The sequence below is a fragment of the Mastigoproctus giganteus genome, chromosome 4 (genome assembly GCF_048544385.1).
Source record: "Mastigoproctus giganteus isolate SK-2022 chromosome 4, ASM4854438v1, whole genome shotgun sequence".
Classification (NCBI taxonomy): Eukaryota; Metazoa; Arthropoda; class Arachnida; order Uropygi; family Thelyphonidae; genus Mastigoproctus; species Mastigoproctus giganteus.
The window spans coordinates 212005924-212021697 of NC_143578.1; the positions used below are offsets into that span (position 1 = coordinate 212005924).

Below are 15774 nucleotides of genomic sequence, written 5' to 3' on the forward strand. Positions count from 1 at the left end.
AACAAAGCTGTGTGGACTGAGTGCACCATTTCTCTGACATCCTCCTTCAAACACCTTATGATCCCAATGTAGAACTGGTGATTTACGGTCTGGCCTGGAAGAGGGAAATCCTGATGAACAATTTCCTTACTGTTGAAAAAAAAAAAAAACAGCATACTCTTGACGTTTGATCAGACCTGCCTTGCTTTTTTGGATGTGGAGATGGAATTTTCCACTCTGAGGACTGCTGCTTTCATAAACATAAATCCAGCTTTCATTCCCCATTTATGATCTTGGAAAGAAACTTCCATCCCGTGCTTGCAGGTTCCTGCACACAGAAACAAAGTTCTTTTTCTGTTCATCAGTCAGCAAACAGGTAACACATTTTGCAGCAATTCACCCCATGTTTAAATTTTCAGTTAAAATGTGTCAGCATGTACCATATGACAAGCACAGAATGTCACGTCACAAATATCGTTACCTGTAAATTTTCTGTCCTTATGGATGATTGATACACTTTAACATTTTCACAAGTCCAACTTAATGATGGACAACCTGAGCACTCAAAATTCTCAACTGAACATTAGCCACCTTGAAAACATGAACACCATTGAAATGTTTGTGTTCTACCCATAGCAAAATCACCAAATGCTTGTTTAAGCATTTCATAAGTCTCTAAAGCTGTTTTGTCAAGTTTCGCTGTTCCTTTAATGTCTGCCATCTTACTCGATGGACATTAACAAACACTTAAACACTAACTGCACAAAAATTCAACGTCCTATTGGCATGAAACATGCCACCACAAACTTATGAATTAGTTCAGAGGCATCTAATAGTGCACTGTTGTGTGCTTAGTGCTCCATGTAGCTGGTCCGGAAACTTTTGGCTTGCACCTCATATGACCATATTTTAATTGATGTAAAAATGTTGAAAAAGGAAATTAAAATGTCTGTATGACTTTAATTTCTTTTTTTCCACTGTGTGTGTGTGTGTGTGTGTGTGTGTGTGTGTGTGTGTGTGTGTGTGTGTGTGTGTGTGTGTGTGTGTGTGTGAGAGAGAGAGAGAGAGAGAGATTTTATCTATTCTATAACACATTATTTAGCTAGAACAGTCCATCTAATAAAAAAACCTGGCTTCACCCCAGCCTCCTCATTATATGGTTATGCATTCTCTATTAACAACAGAGCTTATTCAATGATATCTCTGTATCACTTATGGATTAATCAATTTTAAATTATTGTGAAATTAAGTGCCAATGAAAAAGTAAAAATTGATCAAAAATAATAAATTTGATAAATTTATTAAAAATCATAAAATGAAAGCTATGGTAATGGAGACCTGTATATGCAGATAAAATAAATTAACAAAGTAATGAATAATTACATTTTTTTACCTCATTTAACATTATTTCTACCATCTTGGGATCTATATTCTTTAGCTTTTCATCTTGGTCAGCACTATCAGAAGTGCTTAATATCTTGTTACTTTGCCTATTTAAAAAATAAAGACAAATTTAACTGAAAAACAATTCACTGCACAAATATAACTTAATTAGTTGATTAACAAAATTATCGGGTCATATTATGACCCACCCTGAGAATCATTACAAAAAAACATACACAAAAAAACAATTATTTGATCACACTGTGAAATTTACAGTGCACAACACAAATAGGCTACAGTTTAGAAAAACAAAAAAAAACTTAAATTCATAATAAATTTCATGACAATAATTCATGATACCTGAATAATAGTATCATAATATAGTAACAATTATAAGTGTAACCATCATTCAGGCATAATAAATGAGTGCAACTAAGCTAAGAATTACCTTTGTAATATTTGTTTTAAAAAAAAAATGTTATTTTGTTATTAAATGGTTAATTAGATAATACTGATTGTTAATTACTTAACTTTTTCCTTGAATTTCTTGTATTGCAGTACTCTTGTCTCCTTGTATGCCTTACTCACTGCTCTACTTAGCATTAGTAGAGGCATATGATGCAAGAAAGCAAGCTTATAGAGTATCAGCCAAAAAAATTGCTCCCATTTCACTCCTCCGTTCGATCCAAATACCTGTCCAGCTCAGCCTTAAATTTATTTAGGCTATCAACTTCCACAACAAAGGATGGAAGTCTATTCCACCAACGAACTACCAGCTAACCAAAGGCAAATTTCTGCACATCTATCCTACATCTGTGTTTCCTCAATTTGAATTTATGCCCTCTCAGGTGATTATTCTGAGCAAGAGGAAGAATCCCATCAGCATTGAGCATGCTCAAACCATTCAAGGCTTTATACATCTCAATCAGATCACTTTGCAGGTGGTGCCTACGTAGCCAGGTGGGAAGGAGCAGCAGTGCGTAGCACACGCTTCTTGATTAGACCAGGGTTCGAGCCTGTCACCACCAAATACGGAGGATGCGGAAAGGTCAGGGAATGACCACCGCATATCCCGGAGCAATATGGCCTTAGTTGCTAATGCTCCTAAAAACCAAATAACAAACAAACAACAAACTTTGCAGGTGCCTAGTCTACAGACACTGTAATTTGCAAAACTTAAGCCTTTCTTCGTAAGAGCAACCCTTTGTTCCATTCACTAATCTTGTTGCCCTTCTCTGTACTCATTCCAACAGCTCTACATCCGTATCTACTTATCTATTGTCCATGTTTCCTGTTACCATATCTATAATTTCTCCTGTTTGAATATTGCCATTACTGTAACATGCTGGAGGATGCACATTTAGGAGTTTACAACAATTATGTATGGCAACTATGTATAACCCCCTCACTTATCTGTTATCCATGTTTCCTGTTACTATATTCTTATAATTTTTGCTGATGACCCTGCTCAGCTTGCAGACAAATTGAATAGGTATTTTGCATCTATATTCACACATGAGGAATTCTTTAGGGAAGGGTATGCCAGAAGTTTATCAAACTGTAACGAGAAGCTAAATCACATTGTGATAACTGAAAGGAAAGTGGAAGAGAAATTGTTGAAGCTGAACCTAAAAAAGGCACCCGAGTGGACGGTTGTTGTTATTTGGTTTTTAGGAGCATTAGCAACTAAGGCTATATTGCTCCAGGGATATGCGGTAGTCATTCCCTGACCTTTCTGCATCCTCTGTATTTGGTTTGAGTGGATGGAATTTCTCCAATTATATTAAGGGAGGCAGTAAAGGTGGTAAGCAAACCCTTAGAGAGCAATCTTGGATTCAGGGAAGATCCCCGCAGAAAGGAGAGGTGCGAATGTATCTTCAATTCATAAAGGGGATCACAGACCTGTTAGCTTAATGTCGTTCCAAGGATAATAATAGAATCACTGGTTAAAGAAGTAATGAAGGACCATCTGAACAGACATGCAATTATACTGTAATCACAGTATGCCTTTGTTAAGGCATGGTCTTGTCTAACCAATCTGATATGCTACTATGATGCAGTACCAAGGAAATGGATGCAAAAAATAAATTTGACATCATATACTTGGATTTCAGGAAGGCTTTTGATATTGTTACACATAAAAGAATGCTGTACAAACTGGAGCAATAGGGCATTATGGGCAAGTTACTGCGTGGAAGAAGACAGTAGTTATCAATGAGCACTGCTCTTTGTGGACTAATGTTATTAATGGAGTTCCTCAGGGTTCAGTGCAGGGTTCATTGTTGTTTTCAATATTTATCAATGATACTGATGAAGGTATATCAGGCTTAATGTCTAAGTTTTCAGATGATACAAAGGTTTGCATGGTAGTTAACAACAGTCATCAGGGCAGGTTACTGCAACAAGATCTAGGAAAACTGGGTGGATAAACTGAGAAATGGCAGGTGAAGTTTAACATTGACAAATGCAAGGTACTGAATATGAGTAGCAGCAATCCCAGAGTAACTTATCAACTGTGTGGTACTACACTCAGGCTAGTGGAGAATGAAAAAGACTTGGGGATAATTGTGCAGTCAGACATGAAATTCCCTGAGCAGCATAGACATGCTGCCAGGACAACTCATGGAGTTTTATCAATGATATACAGAAACTTTGCTAGCAGGGATAAGGAGGTTATTATCCCTTTGCATAAGGCCATGGTTAAGCTGCATCTTGAGTACTGTATACAGTGCTGAAGGCCTCACCTTAGGATGGATGTAGATCTGATGGAACGGATGCAGAGAAGGGCAACCAGACTAGTGAAGGGAACACAAGGGTGCTCTTACTTAGAAAGATGTCAGTTCTCTGCAAATTGTAGCATCTTGAGACTAAGCACCTGCAGGGAGATCTGACTGAGGTGTTTAAAGCCTTGAATGGATTGAGTAAGCTGAATGTTAATGGCATTCTTACACTTGCTGAGACTACACACGAGGAGGCATAAATTCAAATTGAGGAAGGATAATTGCAGGGTAGGTGTGAGGAAGTTTGCCTTCAGCCAGTGGGTGGTTGATTGTTGTTGTTGTGGAAGTGGATGGACTGAATAAATTCAAGGAAGAACAGACAAATTCTTGAAGGGTACGAATGGGTGAACTGTGTAGGGGTTTTTTTTTTTTTTTGGCTGATGCTATATTATAAACTTGCTTTCTTGCATCATTTGCCATTACTACTACTAAAGGGTTATCCCAAAAGTAATACAAAAAAGGTTAATTTAAAATGAATTTATTTTATAACATAAATTACATTAAAAACCTTCAATGTAATTGCCTTCATGCCTTATGACTGCTTCCTAACATTTTCAGGTAATTTTTGAATGCCATTTAACTGTCTGCCAAAGTTAAGTTGTCTGATGTGTTGGATCACGGCTGCACTCATTGCTTCCAAATACAGAAATCTATGTTCATGTAACAGTTCTTGAACTCATGGAATAGACTGTAATCATAAGGAGTACAATCTATTCATATGAGGACTATAAGAAAGGTGAGGTAGTGCTTCCCACTTGATACTGATGAAAACAATCTGTACAGACTGTATACAAGCCTAGCATTGTTGTGGAGTACAAGCACACCAGCTCCCAACATCTGTGGCTGCTTCTGACAAATTTTCATGCATAATTTCTGATGAAGAAATGTTGCATAGTGGTCTCCAGTTACCCATCTTCCAAGTGGCACATGATCAGCAATAATACCCCCATAATCGTAGGACATGGTGACCATTTTTTTTCACCTTTGATTGTGGCCAGCGACATTTAGAGAGGCATGGTGAAGACAGATGTTCCATTGAGCTAATTGCGACTTCACGTTAAGTTGTATGTCCATGTCTCATAGATGCCAACAACGAGCATAACTGCACTGTGATTTATTTACACTTTGCTCATTCATCTGACAGCAAATGTAGGACCCATCAGGAAGCAACCGTTCCTTTTTGTAACACCTCAGTTAAAATTCAATGCACAGATGATTATTTTTACCAAGGTCAACCTGAGCAAAGCTTGTCTTCAATATTGGTCTGACCTTGAAGAAACTTTTGAGAACAACATGAATTTCTGCTATGATCTACTGCTGACTTACCACACACATCCCACAAAAATTCATAAATTTATGTCCGCATTTGGCCACATAACATTTCAATTTTGATAAAAGATCTTTGACCTGAAACTGTAATATAACCTGAAGCAATATCGCCATCCATTTTTAAAAGCCTCTATACATTCAATGCAGGAACTCTGTTCTAAGCACCTTGATATTGAGGTTAAACTTAAAATTATCTTGATAAATGTCAGTTGCACAGGCACAAAGTGAGAAGCACGTGTACAATATGCATTACTATTCGGATAACCTTCATATATCTATATTACCAAATTTTGGAGAGCAATTTATAAGCAGTCACAGGAGCTTTATAAGTTGGCATCATGGCAGCAAATTCAGTCTTGTTTCATAACTCTCCATACAGCTATAGTAACCATGAATTTTCTTTGTGCCAAGAATACCAGGCGCTGTTAAAATATTTTCAGTAAAATATTTAGGAAATAGCATTCATAAACCTTGTGATTTTCACAGTATTATGGAAATCATAAGATATTCATATGAAATCACTTTCATATGGATATCTTATGTGTCTTAATTAACGATCTTGAAAGGGAATCTTAAAGCCTTCTAGTATTTAGTCTAATTTCTGTGATCTAAGTTTTTATTTTTTGCTGTATAATATTAGAATTAACTTATGTCATAAAAACAAAATGGTTTATGTAAGGCCATTCCTTTTGATGACATTCAGCAGTATGAATTTCAGGTATCTATATAAACCTGTAATTAACAAAATGATTTATTTCCGGGAGTCGGACACAATATGTTAAAAATATAATTTTCTGCAAAGTACACTGAAGTTTGTGCCTTAATTTCTTGAGAGCTTTCATGCTTATGGTCACTGTGTCATTATGCTTGCATAAATATCATAACTTAATACGTTTACACTAGGTTGCAAATCATGCATTTATTGCTATAGGTGGACAAGTCCATTTTTACAAAATTCACCCATTTTGGAAAAAAAAGGCCCCCCACCCCCCAATGTATTTGACTCTAAATTGAGAGTCGTAATTTCACTTAATTAGCACTAATTTTTGAACTAAACAAGGATTAACTGCAGTGACCAGCTGGTGGGTAGTCCACTAGAGAAATTGGCATTTATGTATAATGAATGATGCGACTAACTAGTGTCCACAGATGTTATTGCACATTTGATGTCTGTCACAATCAATTCTCTTATAACGTTCAGAAAATAAAATAGCATTAGCGAATTTCTCTGTGTTGTTTTGTATTGGATAGTAATGAATAATTAGAAATCTTTGAAGATTTGATTAACATTCAGAACAGTCTCACAGTTTCCACTTTTGTTTTGTAATTAACTACATGCATGATCTGTGCATTTAGCCTACAGCCCAATTATCCATGTGCTCCTAAAAGAGTTAATCCTTTTTTATTAAATTTTTGTTTCAATTCTTTTTATTATTCGTTAATTTTTCTTTGTATCTCCCCCACCATTTCTCTGTTTATTGTTGTTTTATCTTTAATCTTACCTGTTTTTGTTTCACATACAAATTTCAAGTTTTGTACCACCACCACTACTGTGTGTTTCAGTCACTATAAAAATAAATGCAAATTACAACACCTTTGTTTTTTATTTCACAATTCTTCCATTTCATACTGAACTCTCTGTATACAGGCAGTTCCCGCTTTACAAGGTTTTTTATCAAGTACCAACAAAATTGAAAATATGAACATTAGCATATGAACATAGCCATGCAATACAGTGTACCCTGCTTTACAATATTAATCTGTTCCACAGACACCATCGTATCGTGAAACTATCGTAATGAGAACCCAATAACACATTGTTTTTTGGTAATTCATTCCATGACCTCAGAAGTTGAAATTTTCATCACTATATAACTCTTTAAAAGGTCAGGTCATTTTTATAGTGTAAATTGTATTTGTTACCAATTCAAATCATTAAAATGCACTACACTGTCATTGTTATCATTTGTTCCGTTATAAGAATCAATTTTGAACACCTTTGTGATATTTTTCTAAAGCACATTTCGGGAGGTCACAACCATAAAACAATAAAAACAATGTGCACTTTCCAGTTTACTGGGCTTTTCTGTTAGTGCAAGCAATTATACACGGGTAGTAAACTCGATGTTATTGCATTTGCGAAAATACCGACAGCTGGAATTGTGTGGTTTTTTTTTCGTTATTATGGTGAAATGTGTTTCTCCTTTACTGAACTCTTCAATCGTATAAAAAACATAAATTTTCAGAATCTTCATTCTGTTCCCTTCATTCTGTGTGTTCCGTTAAAAAATGCTTATGCATGCTATTGAAATTTAAAAAGAAAAGAGATTACCTTAGAAACAAATGCCTCTTGAAACATTTCTGAAGAAGACCCCTCCTTGTGCAACAAACCAACATGTGCCGAGCCAATAATGAGTAATCAACAAGTGTGCATTTAGTCGATGATGATGATGAAGAAGAATAAACATTCTTTAACATTTGTAAATCATAAATAATTTCTTTATTATTATAATTTGCTTGATTTTACAGGCTATGTTTTCCTTTCTTTGGATAAATCAATCATTGTTTAAACATAACCCCTATTTTTAACATTATGTCTATAGGAAATAAAAATTCCCACTTTACGGGCACGTGCTAGGAACAAATTAACTCAAAGTCGGGAACTACCTGTAATACTAAAAATAATATATTTTATTAACCTCCAAACAGCAGATCTCCAAAGACAAGGCAGAACAAGAGGCAATCAAGCATCCAAAATATACTTGATTGCCTCTTGTTTGTGTACACAGCTAAAATAAAAAATTAAAATCCTAGTAAAAGTATATTTATACAATTTATAAATAAAATAATAAATAATAGGAGTTATACTAATATGTCAGTTTGAATAATCAAAAAAATATACAAATGATTTTTAATAAGATTTTGAAAAAATGCACGTGTGCAGAGATATCAGGGGGAAAAAACTTCTGACATATATGAACAATCTCATTTCGCTTTACCTCAACAGTTAAGAAGTATGCTTCTCTGTTGAAAAATAATCAAATTGCAACAATGATAGTAATTCTTTCTTAAGAAAATTATTATAAGGGTAAATGCAACTTTTTAGGTTTTAAAATTATAATTAATATCAGACTTAATATTAGAATATATTAATTATTCTTAATATTATCAGAATTAATATAATTAATATCTATGAATAATATCAGACTTAAATATTAACCGTGCCTTTTCTAAGTTACATAATGTCAAAAATTTCAGTTTTTAGCAGCAAGCTCTTATATTGAAAAGAGTAGGAATTTTATCAAAAAATAATTTAAAAAAACATTTTTCCTATCTACTGTATTTTTAAAAGAAAGAAAATGGTCATTAAGACCACCCTTATACACATGCACACAGGAAACTAAAATCTGGCACTTTACAACCTGGAACATTTTAAAATTTGGAAATATTAAGAAAACAAGCTGGAACTTGCATTTGCCTCTAAGAATCTATGCAAAAAAAGTGTGATATTTCTCTTTTTTAGTGCTACAGCTTATTCAGTAAATTTTGTAACTTAGCATAAACCTCTTGCAAATTACATCTATGTGACTGCTCACACAGCACTTGCATGAGCTGGTGACCAGTATGATGTATGTCACTTGAGAATGCCTGGAGGGGATGGGGAATGCCCAGTGTGGATATAGAGGGAAAAATGTATGCTTCGTTAAATCTGTAGTTAATCTCCTCCATACACAGCAACTTACTGACATGCACAAACAGTAGATTTAATTCAAAGAACCAAATTTTCTGCCACCATTGTAACTTGTCATATAGCTCATCAGAAACATAACTAGTTATAATGGTGGAAAAAATGAAACTCAGCAATCTTTTTAAATTATTAAAATCAAAATGTTGTGTATATTAATAAAGACTGCACATACACACCTCATTATAATTATTCTTTAAGAAGAAAATTTGATCCTTTTTTTTATTAGAATGTATTTTTTCTCTGAAGCACATTCATTGATATTCTCTCTGATACTGTAGTAAGTATTCACTTAAAATTGACAATACAGTACAGTACATGACAACGTTTGCTCTAACTTTGTTTATATTTTCCAAACTGAACTGTTATTTACATTTGCAACCATTAGCAGTATCTACGTGCTGAAAGCTTTAGTTTTTATGACAGCCACTAGTCTCCGGAAAACATCCCCCACCAGTTTTTGTAAATATCCTCCAATATTTTCCACCATTCAGCCCTCAAAGTGACAATCAGTTCAACTCTGTGATTTGGGCAGTCTCTCCTCACATGCACCCAATGATCCAATTCATCCCAGAGGTTCTTGATAGGACTTCAGTCCTATCAAGAACCTCTAAGATGAAATGAAACATTCTAGCTTTTCATTGCTCATGTCCTCAAACCAGTCCAAGACATGCATTCATGGTTTTGTCCAAAATAACCACTGGTCCAGGCCAACCATGAAAAATGACCCCAGACCATCACACTGCCACTGTCATAACTGTCAAATGCATGTGTCCCAATCCTAGACCATGTACCATGACTTGTCACTCCAAAGCACAGCTTTCCATTGGTCTGCAATTGAAGAATGGCAGACCTTGTACCAAGCTAGATGGTGTCTGCCATTAGTCAGGGTGATTAGCGGCTTCTGGACAGCTGCACAACCCTGGTAATCCATATTGTGCAGTGTCCCGCACACTGTATTGGTGCTGACATGTGTCCCCAATCATCTCACTGAAGGCCTGTGTGTGTGCTGTAACGATATATATGTTGATCTGTGTTCCAAGTGAACAACCCTTTGCAGGACTCTTCTGTCATGTTCCATCAGCTTTGAAGGTCTTCCAGGTTGTTTTGTGATGGTTTCACACCAGTACACGTCCATTTGCAGATCATATCAATCGCCAACCTAGGGATTAATGCCAATGAAATGTCATGTACGGACCAATTGCTTATATGGCACCCTATTATCATTCTGTGCTGGAAGTCTGTTAACTCATTGTTCATGGCATCCAGCACTCACAATCATACTACTGTCTCCTTGAAGGCCTATGAGCATATTTATCATTGTCTGACATGAAGTGCTTGGGTAAGGCCAATTATCAACGGAGGTATGTCTGGATATTAATGAAATAAAAAAATAAAAAATTTTCTGTTTATATTCTGGGATGATCACAGTCAGAGGAATTCACAAGATAGAGAATACAAGAAACAGCATCGTATTTAGCCGTCATGGGCTAATGGTAGGGCAATGTACCTGTTTACGGATGTAAACAGTAGTGAGCCAAGAAATTGTTTGGGGAGGGGCTGGCTCGTACATTCCACATTGGTAGCTTTTACAAACATCAACACATGACAGTAAAATTATTTAAAATAATATAAAACGTTCTTGAGGGGGGGCTTTAGCCTCTCTCTGTCCCCTACCTCCACAGGTGTACCTATGCAAATAAGTCAGCTGTTAGTGTTTAAATATTCATTGAAATATGCTTCTTTAAATTACTCAACTACTAGATATACCCCTCTCTAAAATCCAGAAATTTTAAAATCTAGAAAATTCTCAATCCATAAGGGTGCCATATTTCAGAGTTTACTGTATATGCACACATACATAGCAAAACTTAATAAATTCAAACACAATGGGACTTGTCCCTTGCTGGTTTTTCATATCTAATACTAAGCCAGTAGCAGAGTGCACACAGACAAAAGATCAATATAATTCACATGGATCAGCAAAGCAACCACACCTATGACAATTGTGGCATTGCTCACCTTAGTGAAGTTTCCAGAGCATTTATTTATATATATATATATATATATTTTTTTTTTATTTAAAAAATCTTTATTATCTAAATAATTGATCTTTATTTATATCTTAAAAATATAAATAAAGGAAGCTACCAAATTATTTCACATTTGCAGTGCAGGATCCTATATCAATATGGATGCTACAGATGGCACTACTCGTTTACCAATGGCAGCTGTAAAACTCTGTTTACATTAACTGGGTATAGCGGCAGTAAGCCTCCAGCATACAGCCACTCCCTGACTTACATAACGGTTGCTTTCCACAGAACTCTATGTAAGTTGGAATTTCCCTAAATGCTTATGCAGCCCTCGCAAATTTGATTGACTTTGATTGAAGCAAAAAAGAAATGTTTGACAAACATGTAAATAGAATTATTTATTCAATTGAGGTTGTCACAGATATTCTCTCAGATATGCCAGACAAGCTGTACTTGCTACTTGGGAGTCTAAAACGCTGATGGAACTGATATTCGGGTGACACTCAAGTCAAGTGGACCCAATTTCAGCGAAGTCCGGACGGTCTGTGGCAGCTAAATCCTCTGCTTGCACCTTCACGAGGGTGGGACTGTTAGTAATCCTGAGTATAACCTCCATACACAAGTACATGGTGGATGACCACCGAGATGTGAACCAACGTAAGCAGGGGTCGAGGTGATTGATTTTTTTTTTTTTTTTTGATTTTGGTAGTTGTTGGCGCATCGGCTTTCTGTGGCCATATTGCACCTCCCAAGGTTTTTGCAGTACTTTGATCCAAGCCCGAGGCGGGAATCGAACCCACGACCTTTGGGTTGCCGGGCAGGTACTTTACCCACTCGGCTAGCCCGGTCAGCAGGGGTCGAGGTGTGGCACCAACACCACATGGAGGAATGCCGCCCCTCTATGTTACCAGGCAGTACTAGGGAGTAGATGACTCATCAACTGGTGCAATACCACCACTTTGCTTATTGGAGGCTTGAAGTGGGTGGAACCCATGTTTAGTCTATAGAGCTAAGTTACGGCCACCCCTTCCCTATCTCTTCCATCATACAGTATGATTGATGACTTTTGAGGTTATGATGAACATTGTGGCGAGATCCAATATTCCTTACATTTCGAGGGTACAGCTCTAAAATGGTGTTTACAGGCCGGCCGCTAGTTAGTACACCGGACCGAACGTATTGGTAACTCTCTAGGAGGCTTCTGGATCAGCTAGTGTATAATCTTGCTACCTCTAATCTGCCAGATAGTGACTGGAGAGAGTCTGAGTAGTGTGTATGCGGGGAGCATTGTCGAGGCCACTTTATGTCAAGGATCTGGGTATATTCTTACCATGTGTACGCCATATTCAAAAATTTCATTTCTTCATACATCATGTCCCACCCACTTTTTCTTACTATTGAATATACCATGAATTGTCAAACTAATAGAGCAAGCTTATCTGCAAAAAGATCTAAACAACTCAAGCACTTCCTAATTCATTTCACAAATATACGTGGTCTCAATTCTAATCTCAGTAATGTCCATTTCCACTTGCAGTCTGCCAAACCCCATGTACTTTTTCTGACAGAATCTCAGTTATCGGTTGATTCAACTACTGCTCATCTCAGATGTCCAAATTATTCACTATATGATTCCTTTCGCCTCAAAGGTGATACTTGTGCATATGTCCGTTCTGATATTCCCTGTCAGAGACTTGGCAATTTGGAATCTCTTCTCTTTGATCTTTTCTGGCTTAAAATCTCTCTACCTCATTGTGTCAAATTCATCTATTGTCTCTACTGTTCTCCCAACTCCACTAATCACTTGGAGCTCTTTGACTTCCTCTCCTTGCAACTTGACTTTCTCCAGTCCAACTTTCCTAACAGTGATGTAATTTTCCTTGGTGATTTTAATGTTCACAACTCCAGCTGGCTTCCATTTTATAGTCACACCGACCCAGCTGGTCGAGATGCTGAGGCTTTTGCAATTACTAATGACCTTGCAGAGATTGTTCATTTAACTACAAGAATATTGGACAATCCTAATCATACAGCCAATACGCTTGATCTTTTTCTCACAAACAGCCCTTCTAAGTACACGGTCGAAGTGAGAGGTCCTTTAGGCACCTCAGATCACAACTTGGTGATTGTCTCTTCTCCGATGGAACCTTCATCTCATGGCTATTCCGAACCTCGTGTTGTTTGGCATTACAAGAAGGCAAAATGGGATGACCCGCGTGCATTCTTTTCCTTGGTCGGATTACTGTTTCAAAACTTCTGATGTCAACGTTTGCTCAGATCGTGTCAGTGAAATTATTCTTGCATCCCACACTCCACTTTAAAATCTCGTCCTTTATCTAAACCTTGGTTTTCCAATAAATGTGCTAAGGCTGTTCAAGAAAAGAATGTTGCATATCGTAATTGGCTTGTTTCTAATTCTCCAGTTTTATTTTCTGCATACACCAAAGTTTCTAATTCTCCAGTTTTATTTTCTGCATACACCAAAGCTCGCAACACTTTTAAAGCAGTTATTAATCAATCCAAATTAGAGTTTGAACAGGCTAAGAGTAGAAAACTTGCTTCTTTCCCTAATGGTAGCCGAGCATTCTGGTCTCTTGCCAAAGCTCGCAACAATTGTAAAGCAGTTATTAATCAATCCAAATTAGAGTTTGAACAGGCTAAGAGTAGAAAACTTGCTTCTTTCCCTAATGGTAGCCGAGCATTCTGGTCTCTTGTCAAAGCTATTGGCTGCAACTTTTGCCCATCTCTGCTCCCACCTCTGTCCAAACCAGATGGTTCTGTTGTCACTTCAGCCAAGGATAAAGCTGACCTGCTAGCATCCCATTTTTCTTCCAACTCATGTATTAATGATCTTGGTAAAACACCTCCCACCATTCCCAACACGCTCCATTCAATGCCCCCTGCGGTCTTCCGTCAAAAGGATGTCAGAAGGATTTTGACAAATCTTGATGCTAAGAAAGCTCCAGATCCTGATGGTATTTCTCCACTAGTTCTCAAAACCTATGCTCCTGAACTTACTCCTATTCTTTGCCACCCTTTTTCACTTTCTTATTCCAAAGGTGTTTTTCCTTCTGCTTGGAAATTTGCTCATATCCAGCCAGTTCCTAAAATGGGTGACAAATCCCTCCCATCCAATTATCGTCCTATTGCAATTACTTCTACTCTTTCTAAAGTAATGGAGAAATCGATTAACCGCCAATTCTTAAACTACATAGAAACCCTCTGTCTGATCAACGATCGCCAGTATGGATTCCGTCAGTGTCGATCCACTGGTGATATTCTAGCTTATGTTACCCATTTATGGACTAATTCAATGGAAAGGTTCGGTGAAACACAAGTAGTTGCTCTTGACATCTCAAAGGCTTTCGATTGTGTTTGGCATAAAGGTCATCTAAACAAGCTTGCATCTTATGGTTTGCCAACTGTTTTTAGTAATTGGTTATCTAATTTTCTCTCTGATCGCTCTTTGTCTTCTAACTTCTCCACTAATGCTGGTGTCCCCCAAGGTTCAGTTCTTTCCCCCACTCTTTTCCTCTTGTATATTAATGACCTTCTTCCATTGACTGGAAATCCTATCCATAGTTTTGCCGATGATAGCACATTGCAGCATTCCACTTTCCATTTTGAGAAACCTTGTTCTCCTCAGTCAGCTTCAACTTCTCAAAAATCTGCTACCAATTTCTTAAATGCCGATCCTCAGGTAATTCTCCAGTGGGGCAAACACAACTTAGTTGATTTCAACCCTTCTAAAACTCAGTCTTGTCTTATATCTCGCAAAAAGGATTCTTCTGCTCCTATGCTTATCTTTAGTGACACTTCGATTTCTAGGCAAAATGATATCTCTTTTGGGGATTACCCTGACTTCTAATCTCTCTTGGTACAAGCACATTGCAAATATTGCTTCCTCTGCATCTAAAAAACTTTGTCTTTTGCTCTCGGCGTTAATTTTCTTCCAAACAGCTGCTCACTCTGTAGAAATCGCAAATACGCCCTGCCATGGAATATTGTTCCCACATCAGGGGTGGTGCCCCCAAAACCTCTCTCAGGCTTCTTGATTCCATTCAGAAGAGGGCAGTTAGGTTAATTAATGATTCATCTTTAACAAAGTCTCTCCACTCGATGTCTCATAGACGTCCTGTTTCTGCTGCATGCCTCTTCTACAGATACTTCCATGGGCACTGTTCTTCTGAATTGGCTTCTATAATTCCCGCTCTCTCTTTCAAAACAGTCCGAACACGTGCCGCCACCAGCCAACATCCATTTACTGTCCAACTCCAAACTCACAGAACCAACTTTTCATCTTCCTCGTTCATTCATTCAACTGCCGTTTTCTGGAACAACCTTCCTTCATATGTATTTCCCGAAAATTACAGTCTACAGAAGTGCAAGTCCAATGTCAACAAATATCTTCTTTCACCTTTTCAACCTGCAACCCAAGCACAGTACTAAGTACTATAGGTTCTAATACCTCTTGTGTTTGGGGATTACATAAAAAAAAAAAAAAAAAACCCCTTGTACGCAG

General features: G+C 37.0%; 1 protein-coding gene across 1 annotated transcript in view; it reads right to left on the bottom strand.

The window, feature by feature from the left end:
• The window catches only part of LOC150087383 (fidgetin-like protein 1), a 142534-nt gene that overhangs the window by 90133 nt on the left and 36627 nt on the right, over positions 1 to 15774 (bottom strand). The window contains exon 5 of the mRNA XM_090372036.1: positions 1373 to 1469. Within this exon, the coding sequence (XP_090228162.1) occupies positions 1373 to 1469 (97 nt within the window). The remainder of the gene's footprint in view (positions 1 to 1372; positions 1470 to 15774) is intronic.